A 27091-nucleotide genomic window follows, 5' to 3' on the forward strand; every position below is an offset into this window, starting at 1 on the left:
ACCATGTGTACAACTGCTCAAAATATGCTACTGCATATATCTGACTGTATTGTCAAATGCTGGACATTAATATCAATAGTGGATCTGTTTCATATTATCTATTTTATATTAATCCTGTGTTAAATAGATGGTAAGTGTAAGATCATGGTTATACTTTTAAGAATTATATCATGATTCATTAAGATTTCTCACAGTTTGATGTGTTGAAAAAGGATTAAATTGTTATTCTTAGATCTGAAATGATAAATGTATACAATACTATGGAAACATTGATTTTGTAGTGAGTGGGATATATGTAACTTATAGACAAGGTGTATTTTTTTTTAGTAGAGCTAGGTACTTCTAGAAAAATTACATAACATGAGATAAACTTTTGGCCCCTTGGGAAGAGAGATCCCACAGAACGGGTAACAGAAAATGAGGCCTTGAATCTCAGTATCTTTTCTCTATTTAGTCAGGGCATAAGACAGCTGGCTAGCAAACAGCGGAGATACAGCGAGGCAAACCAGGAGACACCTGGAGGCCCTGGCACCTGGAGAGCAGACAGTGCCCCGTGACCATCTTCCTAATTGTCTGGAGATGAGACAACTAGCTTATGGCAGCTTTCAAACACTATCTCTTCCTTTCCTTGCCTCTCAGCCTTTCCCAAGCCCATCTGCAACTGAGGCTGGCTAAGAGCTGTTCAAAGAAGCCAGAACTGCTGTGGCAGTGTTAATCAGGGCAGCGGTCATGGCTGAAATCAAGAAGCTCCTCACGCTGCAAAGGCCTGGTAAGAAGAAATAAGGGTGGACCAGTCTCAAGTCTCTAACTTGGGATCAAGCAGGACTGTGAAAATAAGTCTTCCTGTGAAGCAGAAACCCAAACCACTGGGCATATGCTTTCTGCCTTTTTCCCATAAACATTTGAGTAAGTTTTGTTTCATTGTGCAGCTGTCACATTAATTAGCATGCTGTGACTGTTTACCATTTTGCTCTAGGACCTCACAGCTTGCGGAGCAGCAAACTTGGTCTTCGAACGCAAAATGTAGTACAATATCTCAGCAGTGAAACGTAACAACTGCTCACTTTGGGGGGCAGAGCATAAGTGTCTGGAAAAACAGCTAACTCTCCTGTGTAATACCAGCCAAAAGCATTCATACAGTTCCTCTTTTGTCCAGTCCAATAACTAAGGATGATCATTTTTATTACAAAGCTAGATTCATGTGTACAGAATTCTGGATGAAAACTGTTGTTTGGAATTGTAAGACTCAAAACATGCCAAAACAATCCTCCACAAGGTAGTATCACATGTGTTTGTGCACGCAGTAAAGAAGCAAAGTATGAAACAACTCAAAAAACTATATGCCAGGCTCTCTCACGACCTGGAGCTTGCCTGCATTTGACCTCAGCTTATGTTCTTATACAGCAAAGCTGAGTAGATATGGATGTGCGTGGCTCCTTTTTCTTACCTGATGAGCCTGCTGGAGCAGCTCCATCCTCTCCTGAAGAATCTGGCAATCATATTCTCTGCTTTTCCTCAGCATCTGACGTCTTAGCTTTTCTACTGCTGTCCTTAGCTCTTCCTGCTGTTTTTCAGTGAGTAGTTCCCCAAACTTTATCACCGTTTCTTGCTGCAAAGCATTGTACAAGGTGGCTTCAAGTTCCTGGATCCTCTGGTTGATGCAATACCAAAAGCCAGTTAGAGATGAAACATTGTTTAAAACACAGTGGGAGCTGGGGGGTCGGTGGCAGATTCAGGCACCTGCATGAGAGGTGGTCCCTGTGCTCAAGTGTGCAAAAATGTGAAAAACAGAACTCATAAAATGGTTCAGTGTTTTGACAAAAGGATATGAACTTTCATTTTTAAAATATTTTAATCTTAATTTTCACTGAAATCCCTCACTTCAACTTTTTAAGCAGTTACAGACATGATTAGGAGTTGGATAAAATTTTCATACCTATTTTGTAAGTGTAAAGATGAATATTTCACCAATTCTAAAATTTTGACCCATTGTGCTAAAAAACAAAAGAGGAAAGATTGGAGGCCACTGGCAGACTACTTTGCTCTTAATCCTGCTAATCAATGAGCATTCTCATTAACTTGACAAAACAAACATGATGAACTTGCACAGCCAGTTATCAGACCTATGTATCAGAATTTGATATAGCAGCGTTTAGAGCAGGAACTCTTGCTTTTTGTGGCATATTGTCTTCTTGCTATGACATGTGCAAAATGGCCAAGATTCCAAATCTGAGTTCCAGTTGGTTGCACTGACTCCAGTCGGACAAGCCAACATTAATGAGCAGTATCTGCCTTTAACTGACAAAAAGAGTTTCAGACTTCAGGAGATCTGCCTTTTTGTGACATGAAAAACCTAGGTGTCATGTTGAAGCTTTGCAGATTGCATGGTAGTACATTAGAAGAATGGGAAAAAAACAAAGAAAAAAAAAGATACTAAGAAAAAAGCAAAAACCTCTCTTCCTGATCCAACAAGAGTCTGTGTCCTGTGACAGTGCTGGCCAATATGTGCTGTAGAATTTCCTTTGTACATACCATGTATGCTTGGTCAAGAGCTTGCTTCCTGTAGTCTAATTCTTCCTCCAAATAACCTTTTATCTTGCAAAATTGCTCCTACAATGAAGGATCATTTGGACAGAAAAATGAATTAGCTACTCAAAGTACTTCGGGACGTTGTATTAAATCAACTACAGATATCCGACTCAGGCAGGACTAGGAGACTGGTCTTAAACTGGCTCTCCGCAGAGTAATTAATATCTGACTCAGCTAGAAAAGAAGGAAGGGAAAATAGCTGTGGATTGCTTTTGTATGATAATACATCAGATCTACATGGAACTAAATCCATCATCTCTTTGTTGACTTCAGTGATATTGCTTGGCATTTCAGTAGCGTAGTTTAGGGGTTTCTGTGTGATTTTTCTAAAGTTACCTCCTCTGGCATCATGGACAACTACTTTTCTGCTTTCTCTTGTTTTGGAAGAAGTGTGAAAGTGCAATAAACTAAACAGAAACTAAACAGGCATATTCACATTCACATTATTTGTGGGAAGCTGCTGTGCCTTAACTTCTCAGCCTGCCTTAAGCTATATTGACTCAAGTACAGACATACCATAGGAACAGAATGTAAACCACTACAGCTATTCAACTCTTGTAGTTATGCTTGTTCATCTTGTATGTTACTTCCATTAACTAGAATAAGAACAGAGTAAAGTACTAACTTTACTGGTGCTACAGGAACTTCAGTTCAGCTGTGAATGTTTTGCCTTTAGGATGGTACGCGCTTAAAATGTAATGAAACAAAAGAGCGTGATAATTCTTTAGTTTCCCACATAGTGGTATTGAATACAATGTAATACAACAGCTAATGTTTAGACTGTGAATCTTATGAGAGAAAGAGTGTGGCTATTTACATCTCTGAAAAACACCGAGCAACCTTTGGGTCCTCCATAGTTATTAATAAACAGTCATCCTCATGGAAAGAGAGGGAAAGTTTTCACTATTTCTGTTTCTGTTATTCTGCTGTTGCATTGAACCAGACTAGTAAAAATTTTATGGATTCACCAATAATCAGAGAAAGCCTGCATACTTAATTTGCCAAAAGACCCTTTTAGTTATCTTTTGGCACACCAAGTAAATGTGACACACGCAGTGTCTTGCCCCTAAAATGTGAAATGTGTACTAAAGGAAGTTTGCTTACCATATCACTTTCCAGTTCCATCATCTTCTGATGCAAAGCAGCTTCAGCTCCCTCAATCTGCTGGATCCACTGGAGGGAAGACAATGAGAGCTGTAACCTGCTGTGTTTTCTAGGCACACGGGCAGTGGCAAATGGGACATCTGCAGAATCTTGTTCGTCTATTTGTAGTAACCTATTGCTAGTTCTGGGCCCATCTTGAGGCTGTTCTCCTGTGACGGGGCAGCCACAATGTCTGTAGGTAGCACTTGACAGAGAAGCAGCAAGAGGACCACCATTACCGCATCACTGGAAGATGGAAAAGCACACTTCCTTGGATGGACAGGGAACCCATTTCATCCCATGGACAAGGGCCCACGATGGGGCTCTAGCATCTCAAGAATAGCTTAGCTGGATAGACAGCAATTCTCTTTACAGAGGAGGAATTGTTGAGTAGAATCCTTGGAAGCTGTCACATTGACAAAATTGTGTGCTGCATTTGAGCCACAGAAAGCAATTTTAACCAACCCTCACTTTCTTTTTAATTTCCAAAACAAGGAACTTAAGACACATAGTTTCAGTGGCAATTTTGCATACAGATCCCTTCAGAAGCTTTGGAAATCTCAGGAATATATATATATAAAATATATATATAATCCCATGCTATAACTAATTATGGCTTAAATGTCTGATGGTTTCTCATTCAGTTTACAGTTGCAAGTTTCATTTGACAGTTGTTTTGACTTCACAGCTTGGGCCAGCTGTGTTTAGTATTTTTCCTGCTTAAGCAAGGTGTTTGGGACTGTGCTGGCACAGTTTACTTTACCTGGGGAATCACTTCCTACACTAGAAAGTTTGACAATATTAACAACAACAGAGCAGAAAATTTCCAGTGTTAGATGAGGCCTTAGATAACACATGAGAAAAGCAAATTTACCTTTTCTGCCAAGGACAATACAGTGGAAGCCTGAATTATGGCCACTTGTTCTTCATTTCTTAAATTCTGTGAAGAAAAAGAAAGGGAAGAAAAAAATTGGCAGCAATTTCCTGCATGAATAAAGATAGTCCAGGCTACAGACTAGGTCTATAGTTTTCAGGGGATCCCTGTAGTACGGGTATCCTATTCCCATCAAAACATTCAGAGTCTGTTAACATATTAAAAAGAACACTGCTTTTGCCTTTCTGCATGATATGGACTAACTATATGTTTTCATTCCGTTACACCTTATGAGAAATGTAAACTGAGACCCATTTGTCTTCATGCTAGTTCTACAAAGCTGAATTTCCATTAAAGCTTTTGTAAAAATAATGCTCGTTTACACCAGCATGTGAATTGACAATCATGATCCTTCATTTTTATTTCTTATACACTTTCTTAAAACATATCTAAAGTTGGCCAGAGATAGAGGATGATCTCTTTTACACGTGTGACTGAAGTGGGCACCAATGCCCACTTAGCAAGGCACAAGGGATTTAATTCTTGCATGTTTATGAAACTGTTTGCAGAGGAATCCCAGTCCTGATGAAGATGTGGTTGGCTCAGACTGCCAAACTAATTCACATGCTTTCCTGAATGACTGGAGTGCAGTCAGGCCCAGTTCCAAGTATCAGTGGCCTTGGACATTCTTCCCAGTCTGCTAAACCGGATGTTAAAGCTGCTACTTCATTACTAGTTCTCAGACTATTGAAGTCTCACAAATCCTTAACTTACAGACATAAACACTCCTTAAATGAATTGTTCTGATATTACGTAATTTAACAAGCATCTTAGAAAATAGTCATGATAATTACAGATTTCACTTACTCTACTGTACAAAGTGCAGCTTGTAAAGGGAAAATATCTCCCACTTTAACTTACCCCATTATCACCTAGGATGTCTAACTGCTTTATGAGGTCTGGGATGCTGACATCCTGCAAAGAGAGAATAAGGTAAAGGCATGACATGCACATTTTATCACAGCTGCAATATTCGTCCCTCCTACAAAGCATGCTGAAATTGACCATTTTGTTTCATCCCACGGAAATGCATCACACACTGATTTCAGTTGCCTTTGAGCCAGGTTTTATCATTATGGTGAAAATTATGAGTCCAATTCAATTGTGTCAGTCATCGCACACTCTTACATTAGACTGAGTTTAAATGCTTAAAGTTTAGTGGAGTTATTAGCAGAGGTGAATGTAATGTGTTATATGGGCAGCACCCACCACTCCTGTAGTTAGAAGTGCTGCCTTATAAAACTGACCTACCTTAACCCCTTCCTTCATGCAGTAGATCTGCAGAGCACTCACACCATCTGAGAATGGGTGAATCTGGAGATTAAATGGTGGGGACCGTCTCTCTCTTTCCTGAAAATAAATTGAAAAGATACCAGAGAACATATTAGAATGAAGGAGATGCATACACAACTCATTAAAATGCCACAGCTACTGTTTGTATCATGCTTTACAAAGCCAAGCTCTTCAGTTTACAAGTCAAAGAAACCTTTAGACCTAGTCTGAAAAACAGTGTGCCAAGTAGGATAGGATCCTAAACCCAAGCTAATTATTTTACAGGAGATTATTTATTTGATTAATTATGTCAATTCACAAATTGTCTGTGGAAAGGCTGTCACCTGGCTAAGACTCAAGTGATTTGCTTAATGAAGCGTCGAGCAACTATATATTGTTGTAAATACTGCCTTTAGAAACAGGTATTTGACTTAAGACTACTAGGATACTCAGATTACACATTTGCTCATCCTAGTATGTTGTATGTTCTAATATCTGTAGAAAGTAGTAAGTTCCAAAAAGTTGATTAATTTAGCTATCTATACACCTTCATTGCATAGAATCTACAAATATTTGTCCAGTTTTAAAGGACCAAAGACAAAAATAAAAATTTGAAGATGTTATTTCTCATCCCTTTCAGGTATTCAGGCAAGCACAGAAGCGAAGATCAAATTTCACTTTCAAATACATTTTTGGTTTATGAACACATAATTCACTTGATCAGTCCAGTTCCATGTCATATGGAGACACAGCTGTCAGGTAAAACTGTGGGAAATTTCTGTAAATAAGGGACAAATCTGTCACAGCACTGATTCATGAGAGCCAGGAAAGGCTCTGTGTTACCTACAAGCTCTGAATGTCAAATATATAAGGCCTTGGACAGCAACTGAAAAGAACAACTGAGAAATAAACCAGCTTATACTGGACCAAAGACCAGGTGGAAGTTTTTGTCAGTTGGTGCTCATAACAAGAATCTGTAACCAGGAGCAGTCTGGGAAGAGGGAGATCGAGGTCTGACCCAGTCCTCTGGCCACCTGCAGAGGCTTCTGGAGCTTCTCCATCAATCTCCAGTGTTGCCTGTGGGGTCTTTCTTACTTAATACAGGTCATGAGGAGAGCTGCTCAACAGGGAACATGTACAGTGCTTGCAAAAGTGACAGTGCTCACAAGTGGGCAGACAGGCTGTTGCTATTCATTGTGCTAGGGCCCACAGCCTCAAGACACAAATTAGGACAACTCCTGGCCAAGCACTATACGCACATAGGCAGGCACTGTTGGCTTTTCACATGTGCCAGCATTGGCAAGAATGATGATAAAGGCTATAGGAGCAAGACCACATTCACCTGTATGAAATGTCTCTTATCCCCACCACAGTGGCAGGAAACTGAGGTCCAGTGAGATCAAAGTGCCTCAGGAATCAATAGCACAGAAGCTGTTGCAAACCTGTATCCAGGGAGCCTGTGTTCTTGGGCACCTTGGCCCTGTACCCTAGCTGTCCTCAGATACTCACAGCAGGGTGGCAGCACTGGCATCACCAGCCCCGAGCACAGCCCAGCCCACATCAGCAGCCCTGGGGATCCACAGGCATCTCCCAGCAGAGCCAGAGTGCCCTGCGGGCTGTCGCGGACCTGACTTCAGCTCCCTCTGCTGCAGGAGCCAATGTGCCCATTTCTCCTCTGTAACGAAGAGTGCTCTAATCACCCAGTACAGATTGGTTTGGGTAGGACAGTCCCCCTCTCCTCTCACAGCCAAGTCCCTCCAGAGAAAAGAATTCAAGATTTGCTGGGTCAGAAGGGACAAGGTACAACCGTTTCAGCCCTATAGGTGTGGTACTGGAAGACAACAGCCCTGGGTCTGATACTTTCTCTTACAACTGCTTATGCAATTTCATCGATCATTGCTGAATTAAACTTCAAACAGTTTCAGTCCTTCAAGCACTGGGCTAGAGAGGTGCACTTCTCCTCACAGCAGCACTCTCAATGAAACTTGAACTCTTCTCTCATCACCCTTGCTGGAAGAGGGGAAAAGAACAAAGCCAGTATAATTTATAGATCAGCAGTAAGATTTTCATAGGGGGAAACAGGGCTTTGAAGACCTTGAAGAGGGAACTGTACCTGCATCTCTGACTTCTTAGAGGAACACTCTACTCTTCAGCTATTAAAGATAAAAGTACGCTCAACATTTCTTTCTCCTCCTGCTCAGGTTCATGAAAAAAAAACCAAAAACAAACAAAAAAAACCCTGGATGCCTACTCTCAGGAGGGATCTTAGCTGTGAACCAGAATGCAGCCCTGAGCAAAGTACATGAGGATGGGGTTTAAGCCTTGCTTATTTGGTTAATTTAAATGTAATTAATTTCTGTTGATTTTAGTAGACTCTAGGCCAGCAATAAGAACAAAGCATGTTGACAACAGACTGCTCCAAAGTACTAGAAAAACCATATCCGCAGGTGTGGTAACTAAAAGCCATGCTGACATTAATCAGCTAAGCTTATCTATGCACACTGGGCACCTAGCTCAGAGAGAGGTGAACCAGTGAAGTATGGAGCTTACTATTTCCAGGATATTAGAGCTGACATACTTCAGCTCACAATTACAAATGCTGGGCTTGATTTGTTACTCTGTTATATCACTACAATGCTTGTGTAAACACTTGATTAAAGTTGGTGTCCAGTGCAAGTGCATTAGTTTAATTTGCTACCAACTCTACTATAACAAGCTCATCCATCACCTCCAGCTCAAGGTTGCGGAACTCCAGCAGCTCATTCTGGTCTCGGGCATCCTGCAGCTCCTGTTGCAGACGGTTGTTTTCTGCTTCCAGTTTCTCTATCTAAAAGAAATATGTAAATTCAGGATCTGTGCGACTGTTAGAAGAAACACTGAATATTTGGTGAGCAGTAGTTGAGGTAGCATAGGCAGTGCAAAATCCAAACTCTAGAGATGATTCACTACTTGCTGTTTTACCTCAGTGAGTCTTTAGTTTACAAGTGAACTTCTGCTTATCAATTTCCTAAACATCATAAAATGCTTAGGCTGGAGGTTTTCCTAAAAGAATCCAATCCTAGTGAAAATCAGCAGGGAAGTTAACTCTACAGAGGTGTCAGGTTAGCTATTAGATTAGTCTGCATTAGCTATTAAACATACTGCTCTCATGGTAAAGCAGTGGAATAGATTGTCTGGGGAGGGATGTGGAGACATTATTGTTGGATGACTCTGGGAACAGGTTGGATAAGCATCTATCAGGAATGACACAGAAACAGCTGCACCTGCCTTGGAGAAGAGCTTGGTCTAGACCAGAGATTCCCAGTGTGCAGAACATGAAGCACAAATGGCACGCAGGGAGAGCTGTCTTTGTGGAGGCAGTTAACTGAGCAGCCATCCCAGCCATGCAAGCACTTGTGTGAACTGCATGGCAAGCATCTCCACACAAGTAGCTCTGTCAATTAGCAGATAGACTTAAATACCACCCATTGCTTGCTTGTTCTCGACAACACCACTAGCTCCTCAGCCTGCTCTCTTCTGCAAGTCTCCAGCCAGTGCCTGGACATGTGTTTTGCAGTCAGGTTGTCTCAGTACTGCCCAGACAAAGACAGCTAGGGAGCATGGTAAGACTCAGGTCAAAGGAGCTCCCATGGGTCAGTTTGTCTGGATAGCAAAGGATGGCACAGGGCCGGAGATTTATTAGGTGTGTTTATGGAAGGGGAGGAACACAGGCTAAAAGACCTCATCTGGGGAGGTGAAAGACAGCAGGAGAGCTGGAGTTATGGCCTCTTGCTGATGGCAGTCATATGTATGGCCACTGCTGTTACTGTTGGTGATATGCAAGCAACGTTGAGGTCCTTTGTATCCTTATATTCTACGGTTAAAAATATATATACATACATACAAATATATATATACACACAAACAAGTGCTATTCCTAAAGGTACCAAAGGACTGAGCAGTACAAGTTCCACTGGACCTAGGGATGACTTTAAGCCCTTAAAAATATACAGAACACACAGCGACTAGGGAGTATGAAAGGGTCCTAGCATCGGAGGGTGACTGCATTTCTACTGCTGTTTCACACATAAAAGCTAAGCTCAAAACATCCTGCCAGTACAGCAGCAGCAGTAGACTTCACTGCAATGCTACTGGAACACAAAGGTCTGCATGTCAGAGCCAGAACGATGAGCAGAGCTTCCAGCTCTCAGGCTAGAGCTTACCAGCAGAGCTGGTGCATCAGCAACTGCCAGCAACAACAGTGCCTATGCAGAGCTGGAGAGGGCTTGTCTTTCCATATGTTATCCTATCCATATTAATCTATGCTGTTCTATCCTTATACTACACCTATAAGCACCAAACTGCATGTCCAAAAAGTGTATTGTAGGATCCAGATTACCATTCAGAGTGAACACGCAAAACTTGGGAACATACCTTGTCTAAAAGCTCTTGGTTCCTCTTAATGAAAAGCTGTTTGTCTTCCACCCAGTGCGAGTCCTGTCGGATGAAGCAGTACTATTACAGAATAATCAAACTCCATGAAGTTGGGCGTGTTTATTGAAAATTGGAGCCACAATATTCAGGCTTTAAAATCCTACAGGAACGAACTGTCATTTACAGAGTAACAACATATTAGTCTATCAAGCTGTAGCATGGCTTCTGAACTCGCTAGACCTGCCTGTTTACTGAACAGCCACATTATGTCTCATAAAAGTCTATACTGAAATTGTGCTACGTATTTTGTAAGCAGAGCAGGTAAGATCCAAAATAGGAAAAGAAAATACACAAGAAGTGCTTACCTGCCCTTTCTGTGCTAAAGTTTTCTCCAGATCTTCTATTTTGGCTTTATATCTCTGGACTTCAGCTTGGAGCTGCTCCTGAGCCTGTTGAAGTCAAGCACATCGTTAAACAGTAACAAAGACAGCAATGTGACTGGTATTAAAAGGAAACGAAACACAGCAGAGTCTAGGTTTATGCTGTTGCTTCTACTGAGTAAGTAATCGTTACAAAGATTCTGGCTCAGCAGTGTTTTGTGCCATTAGCATACAGATGACACAAGGGAACGGAGTGGTAGATCAGCCCCGTCTCCCCACTCGACTGTTATTACTGTGTATTGCATTAGAGTAGTGAAACACAAGCTCAGGTATTTGGGGTGACAGGCTTTGCTGGAAGACCCTAGTAAGGGGCAGTCCCTGAACTGAAGAAAAGTGCTTAGTAGATGAGAGTGGCAAAAGGTAGTGGAAAGAAGCAATCATAACTGCCTAGGGGGACTTCAAGAGCTGACTCAATAAAGTGCTAAACAACCTATCTCAGAGCTGACACTGCTTTGAGCAGGAATTTGGGCTGGAGATCACCCAAGGTCCCTTCCAGCCTGAATGATTCTATGATTTTATTAGAGGGACAACATTTTTAGCCTTGGAAGGTTTACTGTAGTCTGCATCATGTTCAAATTTGAATGTAATTTGCATTTCTCCATTAGAAACACTGAGGTGAATATTCTTAAAATTGGTGCAATGTGTGCCTTTGTGAAAACCCACAGGCCTCCACTTACCTTTAAAACCCAACCTCTTCACACCCGGGCGGGCAAAAGATGAGAAAACCCTTGTGATTCTGTGCCAAACTGCAGAATTACCTGCTTTGGCATGCCTGCCTAACTACAGAGTTTTCAGGTTCAGGTGGAGGACAGCCCCTTGTAAACTGAGTGATTGCATCCATTCTTAATTGTCACTCTCTTTAAATGTACTCAGCAAATGAGTGAAATGGACAACTCTCAGTTGTATGGATGTTGTATGTAACTCCATTCCCTTGTATGTCACTTTGAGGGGTTTGCATGTCCTGATAGCAATGAAATGCTTTTACCCTCAAACAACTACTGACCTTGGCTTCTCTTTCAGCATCTATGATGCCTCCTGTCTGCTCCTGCAGTAGTGCATACGCTCTCTGCAGGGCCTGGTATTCCTTTGTCAGCTGTCGAAACCGCAGCTCTGATTCTTCCGCTGCTAAACCCTGAGGTATAAGAAAGGACATGTCTAAGCCCCAGACAGTAAAGCACTGCCAAAGCAAAGAATGCAAGTGTGATTTGTTAAGCACAACAGCTGGTTTACAGGTCTTGATTCAAATAACTTTTATGGTGAGCTTGCTGTAATATGAAGTAATAAGAATGTGGAATTTATACAGTGTTTATATGTCTTTAAGCTAAAAGAAATGTGCTAGGTTTATTTCCTTTAAGGGGAGAGGAAAAAAAATCATCTCAGATTGCAATGAAGTCATAGCTGTGGACTCTATGGACTAGATTTTGAAAAAACCTCTCAGCATTTCAGTATATCAGTAGCCAAACTTGAGGCCAAACTTAATGAAGAACTTATCACTCAATATGCACTATAAAAACCTAAGTGGTTTTGAGAGCCTGGCCATTTGTTTTGCAAGTCAGTCTCTTGAAAACCTGTCCTTGCCTATGGAAAGAGTCAGATCTTACCTCATCTAGATCATCATCTGGGGTTGCTGGTGTTCTATCTGTTCTATATGAGGCCACAGAGGATGTTTCAGAGTCCATAGAATCATCATCGTACCCAAAAACTGTATCTACCACATGTCTCTAAAGAAGGGAAAACATGATTTCTGAATCTCCTTGGAAACAGGTAGCATGAGTTTCTGATGGGGAGGGAAAGGTTAGTTCAAAAATCACATTGCTAGTTACTTAAAAAAGGCAGCACGTGAAAAAAGAGCAATGGGCTACCCCTGCAATTACCATCTCCAAACAAACCTGAAGGGAACCATATTGAAGATTAGGTCTTGCGCTGGTGAAGAATGAGTTTGCTGATTAATTTTTCTAAGCTGAGGATCTGGCTCAGTCTAAGACTTGGAAAACATAATGGGAGAAGCAACATGCCAAAGGAAAAGTCTCTGTCCTTGCAGGAAGGCAGGAGAATTGTTTTGTTAATCCCAAAGCTGTTCAGAAGACACCTGTCAACATGCAGACTGGTGTGCAAAGATAACACCATACAGAGCTGGAAACCTGTGCAGAACAGGGAACCCTCCTTGTCTTACGGATACTACCGAAATTTTTAATATCTCAGTGCTTCTCTCACTGACATTGCTGTTGGAGTAAGTGAGTGAAAGCTATGGTAATAAAAAACTAGCGTGAAGGAACTTTTATCTCACACATCTTTCCAGTACTACAGTAACTGCCACATATTGTAAGAGATTGTTCACACTACACTGTTTGTATGTCTGACACCTCACTATCTCCAATCTCAGTAACTGAATTAAATCAAATGAAAACTGTGAGTCCTGTCCTATGAAGGTATAGATGCTTGACCCTGCAGGCTTAGTTTCAGGGTACATATCTAAGCATTTAAATACTTGGCTTATGAATAATTCTGCAGAGAAACTGATCGACGAGCATTTAAGATGCGCTTCTGCTTTGCAACATTTTTCACTTTTGCTGACAGGTTACAACCTTCTAAACCTGGAATTTGAATCACACGAAAAACATGTACCAAAGATGCCAATAGCCTTTTGCATATATTATCTTTTTTTGTTCCTTATATTTCCAAGTGAAGACAATAGCCATATTGTCCCATGTTATAATCTCTGGCTTAGAAATTAAGTTGACTGATGAAAATACTTTTTCGTCCTTGTCTCCCAGTTACGCCTGCTGTGTATTGCTTCAGAACCCATATAGAAACAATGTGATGACACATCTAGGATTTACTGGTCTGAAATTCTCTGTGTGTAGGAGAGAGTTGCATTACTTTTGCTGAACATGACTGACATACTAAGGGATGTCCTTGGAGGACAAAGAGCAACCAAGCTCTGTTTCCTACACAGTATTTCTGCTTTCTGGAGGTGGGACATCGCTGTTGCAAAGTCATTCTTCACATCTAGCTGATAAAGGAGATATTTGAACCACTACTGACTACTCAGCTCTAAAATTGTTGTAAAATATACCAACTTTAGACTTGACCCAATTCAGGGTAATACAAGGGGCAGCCAAAGGCCTGTGGAACTGAGCAGGAGAGACTGACAATTTCTCAGGCAGAAACTTCCACCTGAAGAATAAAGATGTACAAGGATTTTGTTTTAGCCTGTATGTACTGTGAAAAATAAATAGCAGAAGATAGATGGGAAGGTCTCTGGAAATGTAAATACATCTCAGCATAACAGACCTTGAGACCAATATTTACAGAAACCAGATGGAAAGGAGATTTTTACTATTTCAGAGAGGGGGGGGGAAAAGTCCCACTTTGCTGAAAATAAAAGAGTTACACACCCTTAACTGAATTTCAAAGTAGACTTAGAAAGCTCTCCCAAAGTAACTAAGGTATTTATAAACCTGGTCACTAAAGCAATTGTTATAATCCACAAAGCTCTCTTTAATCAGATTGCAAAGTGTGTTTTCCTACAGAGCCTACTAGTATTTTTATAAGCTGAAAACAATTTTTCCTCTTACCTTAATTGGCTTTGAGCTCCTTTTATGCTTTCTGCGACGAATAAGTTTCTCCCTGTCCTGAAAAATAAGATTAAAAAGTTACTCTCTCTTCTCTTTTGCAGCTGTAGAAGGCCAAATCCACAGAGAAAATAAATCACTGGGCTTCCACTGACTCTCTGTTCATACATTCAAACAGGAATCTGATTCCAGGTGGAAGGGATGACTCTCATCCAAGTCTGTACATGTGTCAGCTGAAAACCACTTGAAGAAGGGAAGATGGGATACCTGAACCCCTTGCCCCCCAGCCTTGTTGTGCAGTTGCCTTGACAGGCTGTCAAATGACATGCACTGATGGATTTCCTGTTAAAATGGGAGGCTTGTTGCAGGGGACTAGTCTGGGCTTTGTATGAGAGGCTGTCTGCCTTCCCTGCAGAGATGCTGCCTCTGTCTCAAGTCATTAAATGACGGTAGTGTTGATCTCACCACTCCTAGCAATGATGTCTTAGAAGAGGCAACAGCCTGTTTTGGAGTCTCTTTCTCCTTCCCCTCAACATCATAATGCAAAGTCAGCTGAAAAAGGGATTGTCAGTATTAAATGACAGAAGAACTAGTGAACCACTGTCCAGCAGCACACACTTTCCCAGCACATGGTATCGCGCTGTGTGCCTGCCTCTTGTTAAGGAAACTTTGAATGGTGGCTTAGTTATAATGGTAAACCAGCGTGACACAGCCTTGTGAACATGTAGGTATCTTCCCAAGCTCCACGGTTCTTAGTCTGTGTTCATTTCTAGAGCTCAATTCACACACAAGAGTTATGCTTTTGAGTTGTAGCAGCTGATGCCCCACTAGAAATTCAGTTAAACTGCACCCTTGCATACCTACACCTAAAAATTTGCAGGTGTTAAAAGTAAAATAAGATATTAACCCTCAGACCTCTAGTTATAAGAAGAAATACTATCAGTGGTGAACTGTACACAGGAATCATTCCTAATTTCCTGGTGCTCTGGACATACCCTTGTTAACTCATCAATTATGTTCTGTTGTTCTATGACCTGAAGCTTTAAGAATTCAGTTTCTTGCTCCTCATTAGCCTGATCCAGGTCATTGAGAGATCTTAATTTCTTTAGAGGAGGATGTGATGTCATCTTTTCTCTCTATGGTAAGAAGAAGAAACAGACAAAGTAAGATCCAGCAATTAAAAGACAAAAGACCACCTTTCAGTTAAAAATTAGACTTTATCTTTCATTTAAGCTGTACAGCCCTTTAAATATGCTTCAGCTACACCATTTTTATAACTTTATTAATAGCCATCAGCACTTCTTAACAATAAAGCAGCACAGCAAGGCCAAGTTCTTCAACCAGAATGACAAAGCTTTATCTGTTTACTTATTGTGTGGCAATATAACCTCTACAGCAGCCCTTAAAGGTCATATACGGTAGCTTTTCCTTTGCCATGCATCAAGATGCCCCAAAATGTGGCAAATATAGTTCAGGCCCCTACCTGTCCAGTGGGTATGCAAATAGCATCTATCCCTACAACCCCATGCCCTTACTGATACCCATCATATGACCATATACAGTGAGGAAATGGACATGCTTTAGTCATGTGAAAGACATACATCTAGTCAGAAGAGGAGGAAAGGCAAAAAATGTGGTACCAGATCTATTCTAACTAGAAGTCCACATCCTGCCTGCTCCTGAGTATGTATGGGAGAAGAGATGGCTACGGCCCATGAGAATTACTCTAGCCACCCACAGCTTGCTAATTTCCATAATTTGGAAGTAATATATAATGTAAAAAAATCTATAATGTAAAAATCAGATGTGAAGGAGCCAAGTTAGAACATATGTGCTGTGTGTGCATATATGCACCAGTGGTGCTGCCCACTAATGTCTAATGCATGCGGATTCCCAAGTCCCTTCTCTTTGCTGTGGCAGATCCTAAGGGGCTGTGATCTGTACTACCACAGCTGTGGAAGAAGAATTCTGATCTGCAACACCTGCAATAAGTTTATCTGTCTTCAGGGCATGGGTGAATTGCAGAGTCTTAAAGTGGATTAACCTTGTAACACTAAAGTCTTTTTTCTACAAGACAAGAAAGTGAATCTGATCATCTCATCCTAATCGGCAGGAAAGCCGCATCCATTGCAGAACAGTCAGCCTGCTCAAGATGAGGACAGTGGCTATTGCAAGCCAGAGACAAGACACACAAACACAGTTAGCAGAGGAAGTCTTCTCAGCCTGCCAACTTACATCTGGCAACCCAAAACTTTCACCTCCTTTTTTTATGAATGCCAAAGCAACATCAGTGCATGTGTAGGGACTGGATTCTGACTGATTCTCAGTGGAATTCCATTTGAATGATACACAGACATAACTGTTTTGACCCTGCTTCACGTAGCCCCGATATGTGAAATTTCTAACTCTAGCCAAATTTACAACACCACTATTCTCCCTTTCCCATATCCTTCTACTCTGTGTATGTTTTATGGAAAGACTGTATGTGCTCAGTGGCAGACCAGAACTTTACTTTGCCATCATCAGCTCTAAGAGGAACATGTACATTCAAAAATGAACATCATGCTGGCTGAAAACATTGGTCTTAGCTTCCTTTTTGAGTTCCAGATGCAAAATAGCACAGTGGAATATGACTCAATGATACAACATTTTTTTTTCTTTTTCCTTTTTAAAAACAACTGAAACTCAATATTCTAATTTGGGGGATAGTATTAAAGACTGAGATTATGCATTCACTTAAATATATTGCACATGTATGGATAATACACAATGTTATAGTATGTAAGTCTATTATATACAGACCTAGGCATGGCTATATATTATCAATATTATTACAAGCTATATACAACACATTTTCTCTAAGTATATACAGGCATACACCATGCAGATGTGGCCATCATAACAGACATAGATCATATAGTAATCCTCATTTTGCTCTTCAGTACCAACCATTTCTATATTTTCTTTAGTGACTGCTTTGAGTTTATCTTCCATGCGCTGCAAAGACTGCATAAGTTCATCATTCCTCTTCGTGAGGCACTTGTTCTTTTCCAGAAGAGGTTTACATTGTTTCTCAGCTTCTCGGACACGCTTCAACTGGATTGATAATAGCAATTAATACTTGTAAATAATCCAAATAAAAGATATTTTTTCTCCCTCCTTTGTTAGAAATATTTTTACTTCCCTGTTGGACTACCGTCCCAGTAAAATGCCAGACAAAGTGATCTAATGGAACTGATGCTTACAGCTTCTGTAACTTTTTCCATATATCTCAAAGCATAATTCTGCATATCTGTTTTTGAAAGATGTCTTTATCTATGGGAAAACGCAGACATAGAGATGAAGCAACCCAACACACAGTCAGGCAACTGCAAAGCTGCTACAAAAGCCCAAAACGACCTGTGCTTTATCTGCAAGAAACCCACTGATTTTCTCATTGAAAGACAGATTTGCATAGGTACATACTCAGTCTGGATCACAGCAATAACAACATAGTTGTAAGTCTGGTCTTTAATGCCACACAGTGACATACTTGTGCATATGCACAATGAACTTTGTTTTAATCAACAAATCCCGTAAGATAGGAAGGTATCTTATGGCATGCTTGGAAGTTCCAGTATTGGTACAACTAGAGTTTTAACCAAGATCTCTTCCTCTGAAAAATTAGTTCCATCCAGTAATACTGAGTGTTTTATAGATATAATTTCTTTTCCTAAGGGAGGACAAAGAAGATGGCTTGTGGCTGTGGAAAGACATCATCTTTGTGCCTGGACGATCTACGTAACAAAGGCACTGTCCCAGTTCTGTATTACTATTTGTCACTGGGAGGTTCCTGCTCCCTGCAGTTCTGCTGAGGAAAGGACTGCAAGAGTTTTCTGTAGCTATTAAGAACAGTTAACCACATCTGCTTACATCATCACATCATCTTACTAGGCTATTTAAACTAACCCAGTGATTTTGCCTGAAGCAGGTTACCAAGTACCTGAAGATCCCTTCTGCTAACAGAAAAGGCGGGAGCAGCTAGGAAGCAGTTACATCTTTGATCAGCACAGTTGTGGGCAAAACAACCATTTGTCCTACCCTAAGAATGAAGCTGGTTGTTGCTAGTCTGAATGTATCTTAAAGTGTATGGTATTTTCAGCAGTACTCCTGGTCACATTTAACAAAATGTGTTCATTGTAGTCACATTGTGCAAGATACAGCTTAGAAGCCTTTTAAAATGTTTTTTTGGTTTTTTTCCTGGTGAAGAAGTAGGCTGAATATTTAATGACATGGAACAGCTAATAAAGCTGACTCTTCAGACTCCAAGCTACTCGGTATCACAGAAACTTGGGGGTTGAGAGCTTTTCATATGTTCATGTGTCTGTCTTCAGATATTTGTAATTTGCAATCTTGATAAGACATTATTTTGCAAATATTACATTAAGAACATTGAGGACACCCAAGCCAGCTAAATTGATATGAAAGGAGTGCATTAGGTCTCCTAGCTCAGGAACAAAATAAAAAATATCAAGAGTTGAATTTCACCACCCTCATCCTTAATCAAAGAAGTAGAACTATGGACAAGTTAAAAAGCCAGGGTGCTGACTTCAACACACAGGTACCACCACCTAGGAGTAAATCAGATAAAGGGATCAATTCACCGTTGTCCATTCTCCCTAGATCCAATATTTAACTATTCTCAACCTGGTCAAACACTGGACTACATACATTATTTCATTTACAAGGTAAGTCTCACCATACACTGTAGTATGCTCTAAAGGTCAGGGAGGGAACATAAGCATTTATATAGAAACCTACAAGCCTCTCTGCCTCAACTTTCATTGTGATTTTGTACTCATATAACTTCAATGAAATTACTGTTTAATTCTAGGATTAAAAAAATCATCCTCAGCCTCCTCAGTGACTAGCTTGATGGATGGAAAAGGCATATTCATCACTGTCTACCATCCTTGGATCTTCCTCTTTGCCTTTCCCTAAGGGTCCCAACCTCCTGTGTCAGATAGCACAAAGCTCACACACCAGTTCGTTTCGTTCATCAACAAGCAACGTGTTCCTGTCTTCCAGCTTCCGGATTGTGGCATTCAGCTCTGCTATCCTCTTCTGGTTTCTGCGCAAGTCCTGTTCATTGGCAACAACATAATACAGTTACTGATTCTTTTCAAAATACATGCTTGGGAACAGAATCCTCAAAAACCACACACCAGTCAACTTAGGCTGTCATCATCAACAAATTATATTTACGGATTTTTATAGTATTGAACATGCTGGCAAATACACATTTTTGGAAGAAAGTATCTGGTTTTGGGGACACTTTAATTGAAAATTTTCAACTGTTTAAAAAAATAAAGAGAAAACAACCAAAACAGATGTTGATATTTTTTTATGATGGGAAAGAAAAAGCAAAAAGCTAAGAGATTCTAATTTTAATTGCCTTTTCCTATACATTGCTTCTATTTGCTGAGCCACTATGTCAGGTGAAAAAGTAAGGATATCCCTTTCAGTATCAATTGCAATTACTTTCTTATTCCTCATTCGTATATGTGTAGATATGTGTATATATACACATTTGTTTTGTAAACATCATATATTTAGTCACACAACCAGTGAGTTGCATGCTTTGTGAATGACAGCAAGGGCTATATATGTGGAGAATAAGACAGAGAAAGAGGAGGATCTCCTAAGAATCTCCCAGATTGCCCATCCCAGACTTCTCTCTGCCCATCTTCCCAATTCTATCTGTTTTTTGAGGATGCATGCTATCCAGGTAGTTATATTCATGGAATAATTCTTTCAAAGGGGCACTAATTATTTAAGAACTTTTATATTTGTAAATAGAGCAACTGAGGAAACAGCCTTACAAAGGTTTGTCCCACTAGCATCCTCACTGAAGAATCTATGGACATAGCTTCTCTGTAGTGAATAAGAGTGCAAATGTTTCCCCAGGGCCTGAGAAAATATTTAAGCAAGAGAAACACTGCCATGTTTCTGTTTTGCAGGGGCCAGTAAAACCTGCGTACAGGGCTGCTGCAGTGCTCTGAACCATCTCCAGCCCTTCCTGGGATCTCTCTCTTGGGACTGCTCATGTTACACTCTGCCTCCTTCACCAAGAAGAGCTGTTCATCCAGAGCTTCCTTCTGCAGCTGCAGCTTCTGCACATAGCCTGTCTGTGTCTCCAGTTCTTTCTCCAAGGAAAATATGATCCTGTCTTTAGCCTTGATCTCGTCCATCTGAATGAGAGAAACACCAGAACAACAATATTACTGTGTAAAGGCAACAGCATTTCAGCCTTCTCCAATCTAGTAGTATACGATTTACTTAATAGCAGTGTTCACCACTTAAATCTACTATATCATACTGCACCAGGCTTGTAAAATGATACACTTTGAGGTTTCAGCCATTACCGTACATTGGCATATTCACCAGCTTTACACAGAGTGAAGCCGAGGAACTGAGCACAGTATGATGTGTTAACAGATAATTGGATGAAGAGTTCAGGCTTTCACACTGCATTTTGTTCAGTTACTTTTACTAGTGAAAAATAAGTATAAACTCTGACAACCCCCAAAAAATTGAGACTAGCTCCTGCTTGTGTAAATGGAGCTACATTAGCTGAGACAGTAGAGGTGACAGTCCAATTCTCACAAACAGAAGATCTGTGCAGACCCAGTATTTCTTAAAGCTGATTGCCATGTTACTAATCTGCTGAGTGCAAACTCAAGGCTATTCATTGTATTATCACCACATTTCTGCCCAGGACTATACAAGACAAAAAGAACTGCCTCTTATTTCACCTCACAGCAACTTCAAGAATGATGGCTGAGAGGAAAATTTTGGATTAAAACTTAGAATAATATCAGCCCATACAAGCCCTGTAACCATAAAAATTGATACAAAGCTGCTAACATCATTGACCTCAAGAAAAACTGGTGAACCAGAATTTGCAAATCACTCTGGCAAAATAAAAATACTATTATCTGGGAATGATACAAATCATTCCCTGAAAACAAGAATATCTACGCTAAATTTTGCCTGAAGCTTCCAGAGATACTTTCTGGTCTTGCAGCTTCCTAGGCTTGCTAAAATTCTCCCCAAAGTATTTTTCAAATGAGTAAGGCTAGATTCTGATCTCCATTAACTAGATGTCACTCTGATGTAACTTCCTCCACTCTGATAGCAATACACAAGTGGTTTCCAAATTCATTGTAAGTCAGATAAAAATAACTCTGGACTTGTTCAAGGTTCTTATGCGAGTAAATAGCCTTCAACAGTTGCTAAAGATAAAATCATACAATACATAGGTGGAACCTGAGCTGATCTTAATGTTACTAAATGGCTCAGTTTTATCCTGAATTTCACTATAGTTCCTTTTTTATATTAAAACCCTGAAAACAGATCCTCAATTTCAGCTGAGAAAAAAAGAAAAGTAGTTTGTCCTCATGGCTACACAGAACTGCAAATGGGGATCAAAGTAACAAGAAAGGTCAAAATTTGGAAGAATCCACCACTACTAGTCTGTGCTATATTGAGCATTTTGGCAACACAAGAGTATACCTCCAGTACACAGACTTTGAATTGGGGGAGGGGAGACCAAAAAAAAAAAAAAAAAATCTTTCTTGACAGTTTAAATTACTATTTCTTTTACTTAACTGTTGAATCTTGAATTCCAGTTTTCAAGTCAAACCTTTCACTGTTGCAAGCAGGTCCAGCTCCCCAGATGATAGGGAAACATGACAACTTGCACCATTGCTGATGTGGGCCTCATTTTGTTCTCATTTTCCCCAGTAATTACTGAAGGCTATGCCAAGACCAAACCAAAAGATACCCTGCCACGGTTTGATGCATTTAGGATACCATCACAAGGGCTAGAGAAACTAACAAACTGCAAGTGCAGATGCAAACACTCTTTTTCTAACACTTTGCATTGCACATGTATTAGCATCTCAGCAAGCCAAATCCTTATGGATTAAGCCAATCACTCTAAGGTGTTAGCTGCCATCACAGTAGTAGCTCTAGCTGACTCATCGTGATCTATTTACTGCTGAGAAACAACAGTGAGAAGTTTGCAATACTTTTGCAAACTGAAGTACATTGCAGAGTTCTGTTATTCACAAAAGCTAAGAGGCACAAGAGGCAAACTCACTACAGTGTAAGAGTTCACACAAACTGTTTTGGTTACTGACCAGGCGGCGAATATCTCTTTCACTCTCCCATTTGATCTTGGAAATAGCTTCCTGGTGGGACTGATGCTCACTCCGAAGATCTCCTGCCTTGATCTTATCGGCTTGGATCATATTATTAAGGGCCTCATCTACCTGCTTTTTGGCAGACTTCAGTTCAGTAATTTCCTGCAGAAGCTTAAGGCGCTCAGAGTCAAACTGTTTTCTGGCCTCTTCACGAGCCTCAATAGTTAGTGCTGTCCTTACTTTATCACTGCTCCCATCCCGCAGCGCACACAGCGCTGACTTGAGGCGCTGGATTTCGCTGTCTCGGACTTTCACCATCCGCGTCATCTCCTGCTCATGCTGTTTGATGAGGTTCTCCCTCACGGCCTGCAGCTCCTTCATTTTCTCCTCATGGAGTTTGGCTTTTAGCTCTGTGATCTGCACAGTCTGCTTGCGTTGCTCCACCTCGCGGATACGCTTAGTTTCTTGAGTCTTCTCTCTTTCAAGTTTAGCAACCTACATTGAGATAAAATGAAAGTCACCTGCTACCATCATGTTCTCAAAACAAGCCCACCAGACACACAGCCACGTCAAAGTGAGGAAGACCCTGCTGCAGACCCTAGATGATCCTCCACCCTCCTACAACAAAATATGGGCCAACTCCTGGAGCATTCACATAGATTTTACACTGTCTTTACTCAAGCCAAAACAACCCTGTCTTCTCCAGGTGTCTTGCCTCATGCAGTGACACTACATATACTTTCAATACTTCCTCAGGAAATAAGACTCTGTGTACATGCATGCATTTCTCTAATAACTTTTTAACCCATCTGTCAATGTCAGTCAAATTCACCAGAAAATTAGAGGGCTCAGAAATAGCAGGGTTCCCACAACTTCCATGACCATGGGCAGTCAGTCAGATGAGAGACAAGTGCTTGCCTCTGTATGATCCCAATGGAGGTAAGGTGTAAGTCTGAAAGTCCAGAAGACATTTCACCTTTTACAGATGTTGTTACCTGTACATAGAGCTTTAACGGGCATTAACAGTCACTTCTTCGATGCATATCTACAGAAAGGATGCTTCACTGGTTATTATGCTTATAGAACAGCTAGTTTTACTTAAAATACATCCTTTGCTACTCTTCATTCACAACAGTGTTTAAAGTCCTTTGTTCATAGCTTTGGAACCAAAGTTACAGAGCAACCCAGCAGTCCTCAGCGCGCTTACACTAATGTATCTCTAGGTGCAACTTCATACCCCTGAGCAATTCCACAATAGAAACCTGTGTGAACCTACACCAAAGGAAAGCAATGGATAAGGAATGGTTTCAGTTCAAAGCAAACTCAGTAGGTTTGTTATTCACAGTGAAAAAGAATGTGGTTGCAAAGATTGTAAGAACTTCCTTGTTAATTCCTTTTTAAGTAAAGATGACAAAGAATGAGGAAGAGTGAGCAAACCTTTCAGAAAGAAAAACCAGGGGAAAAAACAGTCAATATGAATAAGCATAGTAGTAGGTCATTCCCAAAATAAGCCATCAGAAGAGTTTGAAACCATACTTTTACTTTGGTTTCAATCACCAAAGTCATTCTGACAAGTTACAAAACTCTAAAAAACGAGAGGCATTTTCCTTGGAAGGCTCCATGGAAAACAAATCTGAAAGATTCTCCTAGAACTCCCTCCATGGGGTGCTAGGATGCACAAAAACTTTTCAAAGCAAAGTATTCAATACACATTTTTTTTAAAGGTGGTCTGCACTTGCAACTGCCACTGACTTCTCTGGAGGATTTCAGAGGCTACTGATGCAGTAACTATGTGTAGTAATACACATCATATGCAACAAGAAGATTTTGCAGCCAGGGACTAAAAAGCAGTCTCTTAATCACCTCTGTACGATTCATATGAGATGTTAAAATGCCTTTACTACATAGATCACTTCTGAGAAGAAAGGCACACATCACCTTAGCCCCTCAACCCCCAAGTCCTTAGGACAGGTTTTTGGTTTGCCTTCACTCCTTTTTCATTCTAGGTTCATCTTTGATTTTGAATACTCAGGACTAAAAATGAGCCTGAAGTCCTCTTTCTTTCTTGTAACACATCTCTTCCTGTTTATTAAAAAGGAAATGGAATGCACTGCAAAACAAGGTGCAATTATTGGAAGTGATCCATTCTGGCATGACATAGAAAGATACATCTAAGCTCTCAACAAAGTAGTTTGGGTATCCACAATGGCACAATGCAGACCCAGCAAGGGCCTGAGTACAACCCCAGCTAACCTCTGGCATGCCTGGTTTTATGACTATTAGTTTCCAGGCTGCCTAGCTGATTAAACTGGAACACCATCAGATGTTAGGATGACTTGTAGATGTACCATTCTGATGGGAAGACAGGGAAAGCGAATGAGGGCCTTGCAGGAAAAAGATTATTACATTTGAAGTAATGGAAAAGAGACCTGTTCAATAAAGACCACAATGGCCCAGAGGTTTCTACTCTCTTTGGATTCATTGGCAGAGTGAACTTATTGCTAGCAGAGATGGGAAAAGTTCAAAGATCCTATTTGTTTGACCCCTTTGTGGGATGAACACTTTCTTAAAGCTCTTTCTGACATTGTGGGTGACTGTCCAGTTTGGCATCCTATTTCTAACCTGATTTTACAAATGAGGTTGTGCCAAGTTGTCCAATCTGAACCTGCTTATGTCTAGGGAAAAACGAGGAAAGAGCTAAAATGTGAATTCCAGATTAAAATAAAATTTGCAATGGTGTCTGCTCGTCTCAATCCAAACCACAGAACAATTCAGAAGTGTGATCTACTTCCTGAGACTGTAGTTCTTAGCCCCCCACTGCTTCATGATGACAATTCCTTTAATACCCCGAGCACTCAGTCCCATTTAGTCACAGGAATGGATGAGAGCACCTAAGGATGGGCATCCCGAGAGTTACTGAAGCGTGCCAGCAATTTCATTATTTTCTTCATGTTCTGCTCCCCTCCTTTCCAGCATTACTCAAGCACATTTAAATATATTTCAGATAAGCTTTTTTTGGTTTTGTTTTCAAGACTTTCCTGCTCTTGTAACTCTCATTATTTTGCGCCATCCTTGAAGTGATGTCTAGTAACAAAAAAACAACAACGTACACTGGCAACTTCCATATTGGAATTCCAAGGCTGCAGTGATAACAAAAGCAGCAAGACTCAGAATATAGTGGAAAGCATTAGAGAAGCTCCCTGAGCCACCAGTTTTCTGGCCGCCAGCCTGTGGCTCCTTAAGAGAATACTGAGCCTTGCCTGTGTGCAACACATGAATGCCAAAGCTTGTAGGCAAAACAAAAGAATCAAAAAACATTTTTGCTTTCCAACACTGTCATCAACCATCTATGAAAGAAAAGGATGCAGAATGAGTCTGAAAGAATGATGATGTCCGCTTCGTTGTGGCTTGCAAATCTTCCCTATTTTAAAAGGTTGCAAATTAATGGCCATAAATCTCACTGGTAGGTGAAGGGAGAATGCCCCCAGAGATTCTCAGAACATCAGATAACACCTAACTGGCTATTCTTGCTTTCATTTAGCTTCTCCTAAATTATACAAATGAGCATCCATAGTGGAAGCTAATATTTGTCTGAGATTACCAGTATGATTAACCTTGATATATTGGCATGAACATCTGTCCCTATGTCCTGGTTTCGGCTGGGATAGAGTTAAGTTTCCTCCTAGTGGCTAGTACAGTGTTATGTTTTGGATTTAGTATGAGAATAATGTTGATAACACACTGATGTTTTCAGTTGTTGCTAAGTAGTGTTTAGACTAAAAGTGAAGGATTTTTCAGCTTCTCATGCCCAGCCAGCAAGAAGGCTGGAGGGGCACAAGACGTTGGGAGGGGACACAGCCAGGGCAGCTGACCCAAACTGGCCAAAGGGTATTCCATACCATGTGACATCACTCCCAGTATATAAACTGGGGGGAGTTGGCCTGGGGGGATCACTGCTTAGGAACTAACTGGGCATCGGTCAGCAAGTGGTGAGCAATTGCATTGTGCATCACTTGTTTTGTACATTCCAATCCTTTTATTATAATTATTGTAATTTTATTATTGTTATTATTATAATTATTTTTTTTTTCCTTTCTGCCCTATTAAACTGTTCTTATCTCAACCCACGATTTTTACCCACCCCACCCCCCCCCCATTTTCTTCCCCATCCCACTGGGTGGCAGGGGAAGCAAGTGAGTGGCTGCGTGGTGCTTAGCTGCTGGCTGGGGTTAAACCACGACACCCTAAAAGGAAGAAATTATGAAAAAGACCTCTTAGACGCTGAAGCATTTGTGGTTATTCAGGTTTGGAAGCTAGAGGCAAGTCATTCTGAGTTTATTTGCCCAGGATATATGCTTATCTGCAAAGGAATCAAAGACCCAGTTGATAACTTCAATTATATTCCAGCTGGAAAAAGAATGTATCATTAGGCATCATCCTTTGAAAATGTGGCTGCCACCAGACTGCAGGTTGAGGATGCCTGGCTGCAGTTAGCACTGCCTCCAGTCCACCTCAGAAGAATTCACCAGGAGTTATTAA

General features: G+C 40.7%; 1 protein-coding gene across 5 annotated transcripts in view; it reads right to left on the reverse strand.

Annotated features, from left to right (window-relative positions):
* The window catches only part of JAKMIP2 (janus kinase and microtubule interacting protein 2), a 70775-nt gene that overhangs the window by 11646 nt on the left and 32038 nt on the right, over positions 1–27091 (reverse strand). For all 5 annotated transcript variants that reach the window (XM_069772543.1, XM_069772542.1, XM_069772541.1 and 2 more), the window contains 17 exons: positions 22550–23047; positions 20387–20596; positions 19389–19487; positions 17316–17462; positions 15362–15502; positions 14370–14426; positions 12393–12512; positions 11795–11923; positions 10717–10800; positions 10352–10414; positions 8667–8765; positions 5918–6016; positions 5528–5581; positions 4607–4672; positions 3694–3762; positions 2533–2610; positions 1448–1651 (listed from right to left, as the gene is read on the reverse strand). In XM_069772543.1, coding sequence (XP_069628644.1) covers positions 1448–1651; positions 2533–2610; positions 3694–3762; positions 4607–4672; positions 5528–5581; positions 5918–6016; positions 8667–8765; positions 10352–10414; positions 10717–10800; positions 11795–11923; positions 12393–12512; positions 14370–14426; positions 15362–15502; positions 17316–17462; positions 19389–19487; positions 20387–20596; positions 22550–22933 — 2103 coding nt within the window. In that variant the 5' untranslated portion in view covers positions 22934–23047. The remainder of the gene's footprint in view (positions 1–1447; positions 1652–2532; positions 2611–3693; positions 3763–4606; positions 4673–5527; positions 5582–5917; positions 6017–8666; positions 8766–10351; positions 10415–10716; positions 10801–11794; positions 11924–12392; positions 12513–14369; positions 14427–15361; positions 15503–17315; positions 17463–19388; positions 19488–20386; positions 20597–22549; positions 23048–27091) is intronic.

Source organism: Haliaeetus albicilla, chromosome 27 (genome assembly GCF_947461875.1).
Source record: "Haliaeetus albicilla chromosome 27, bHalAlb1.1, whole genome shotgun sequence".
Lineage (NCBI taxonomy): Eukaryota > Metazoa > Chordata > Aves > Accipitriformes > Accipitridae > Haliaeetus > Haliaeetus albicilla.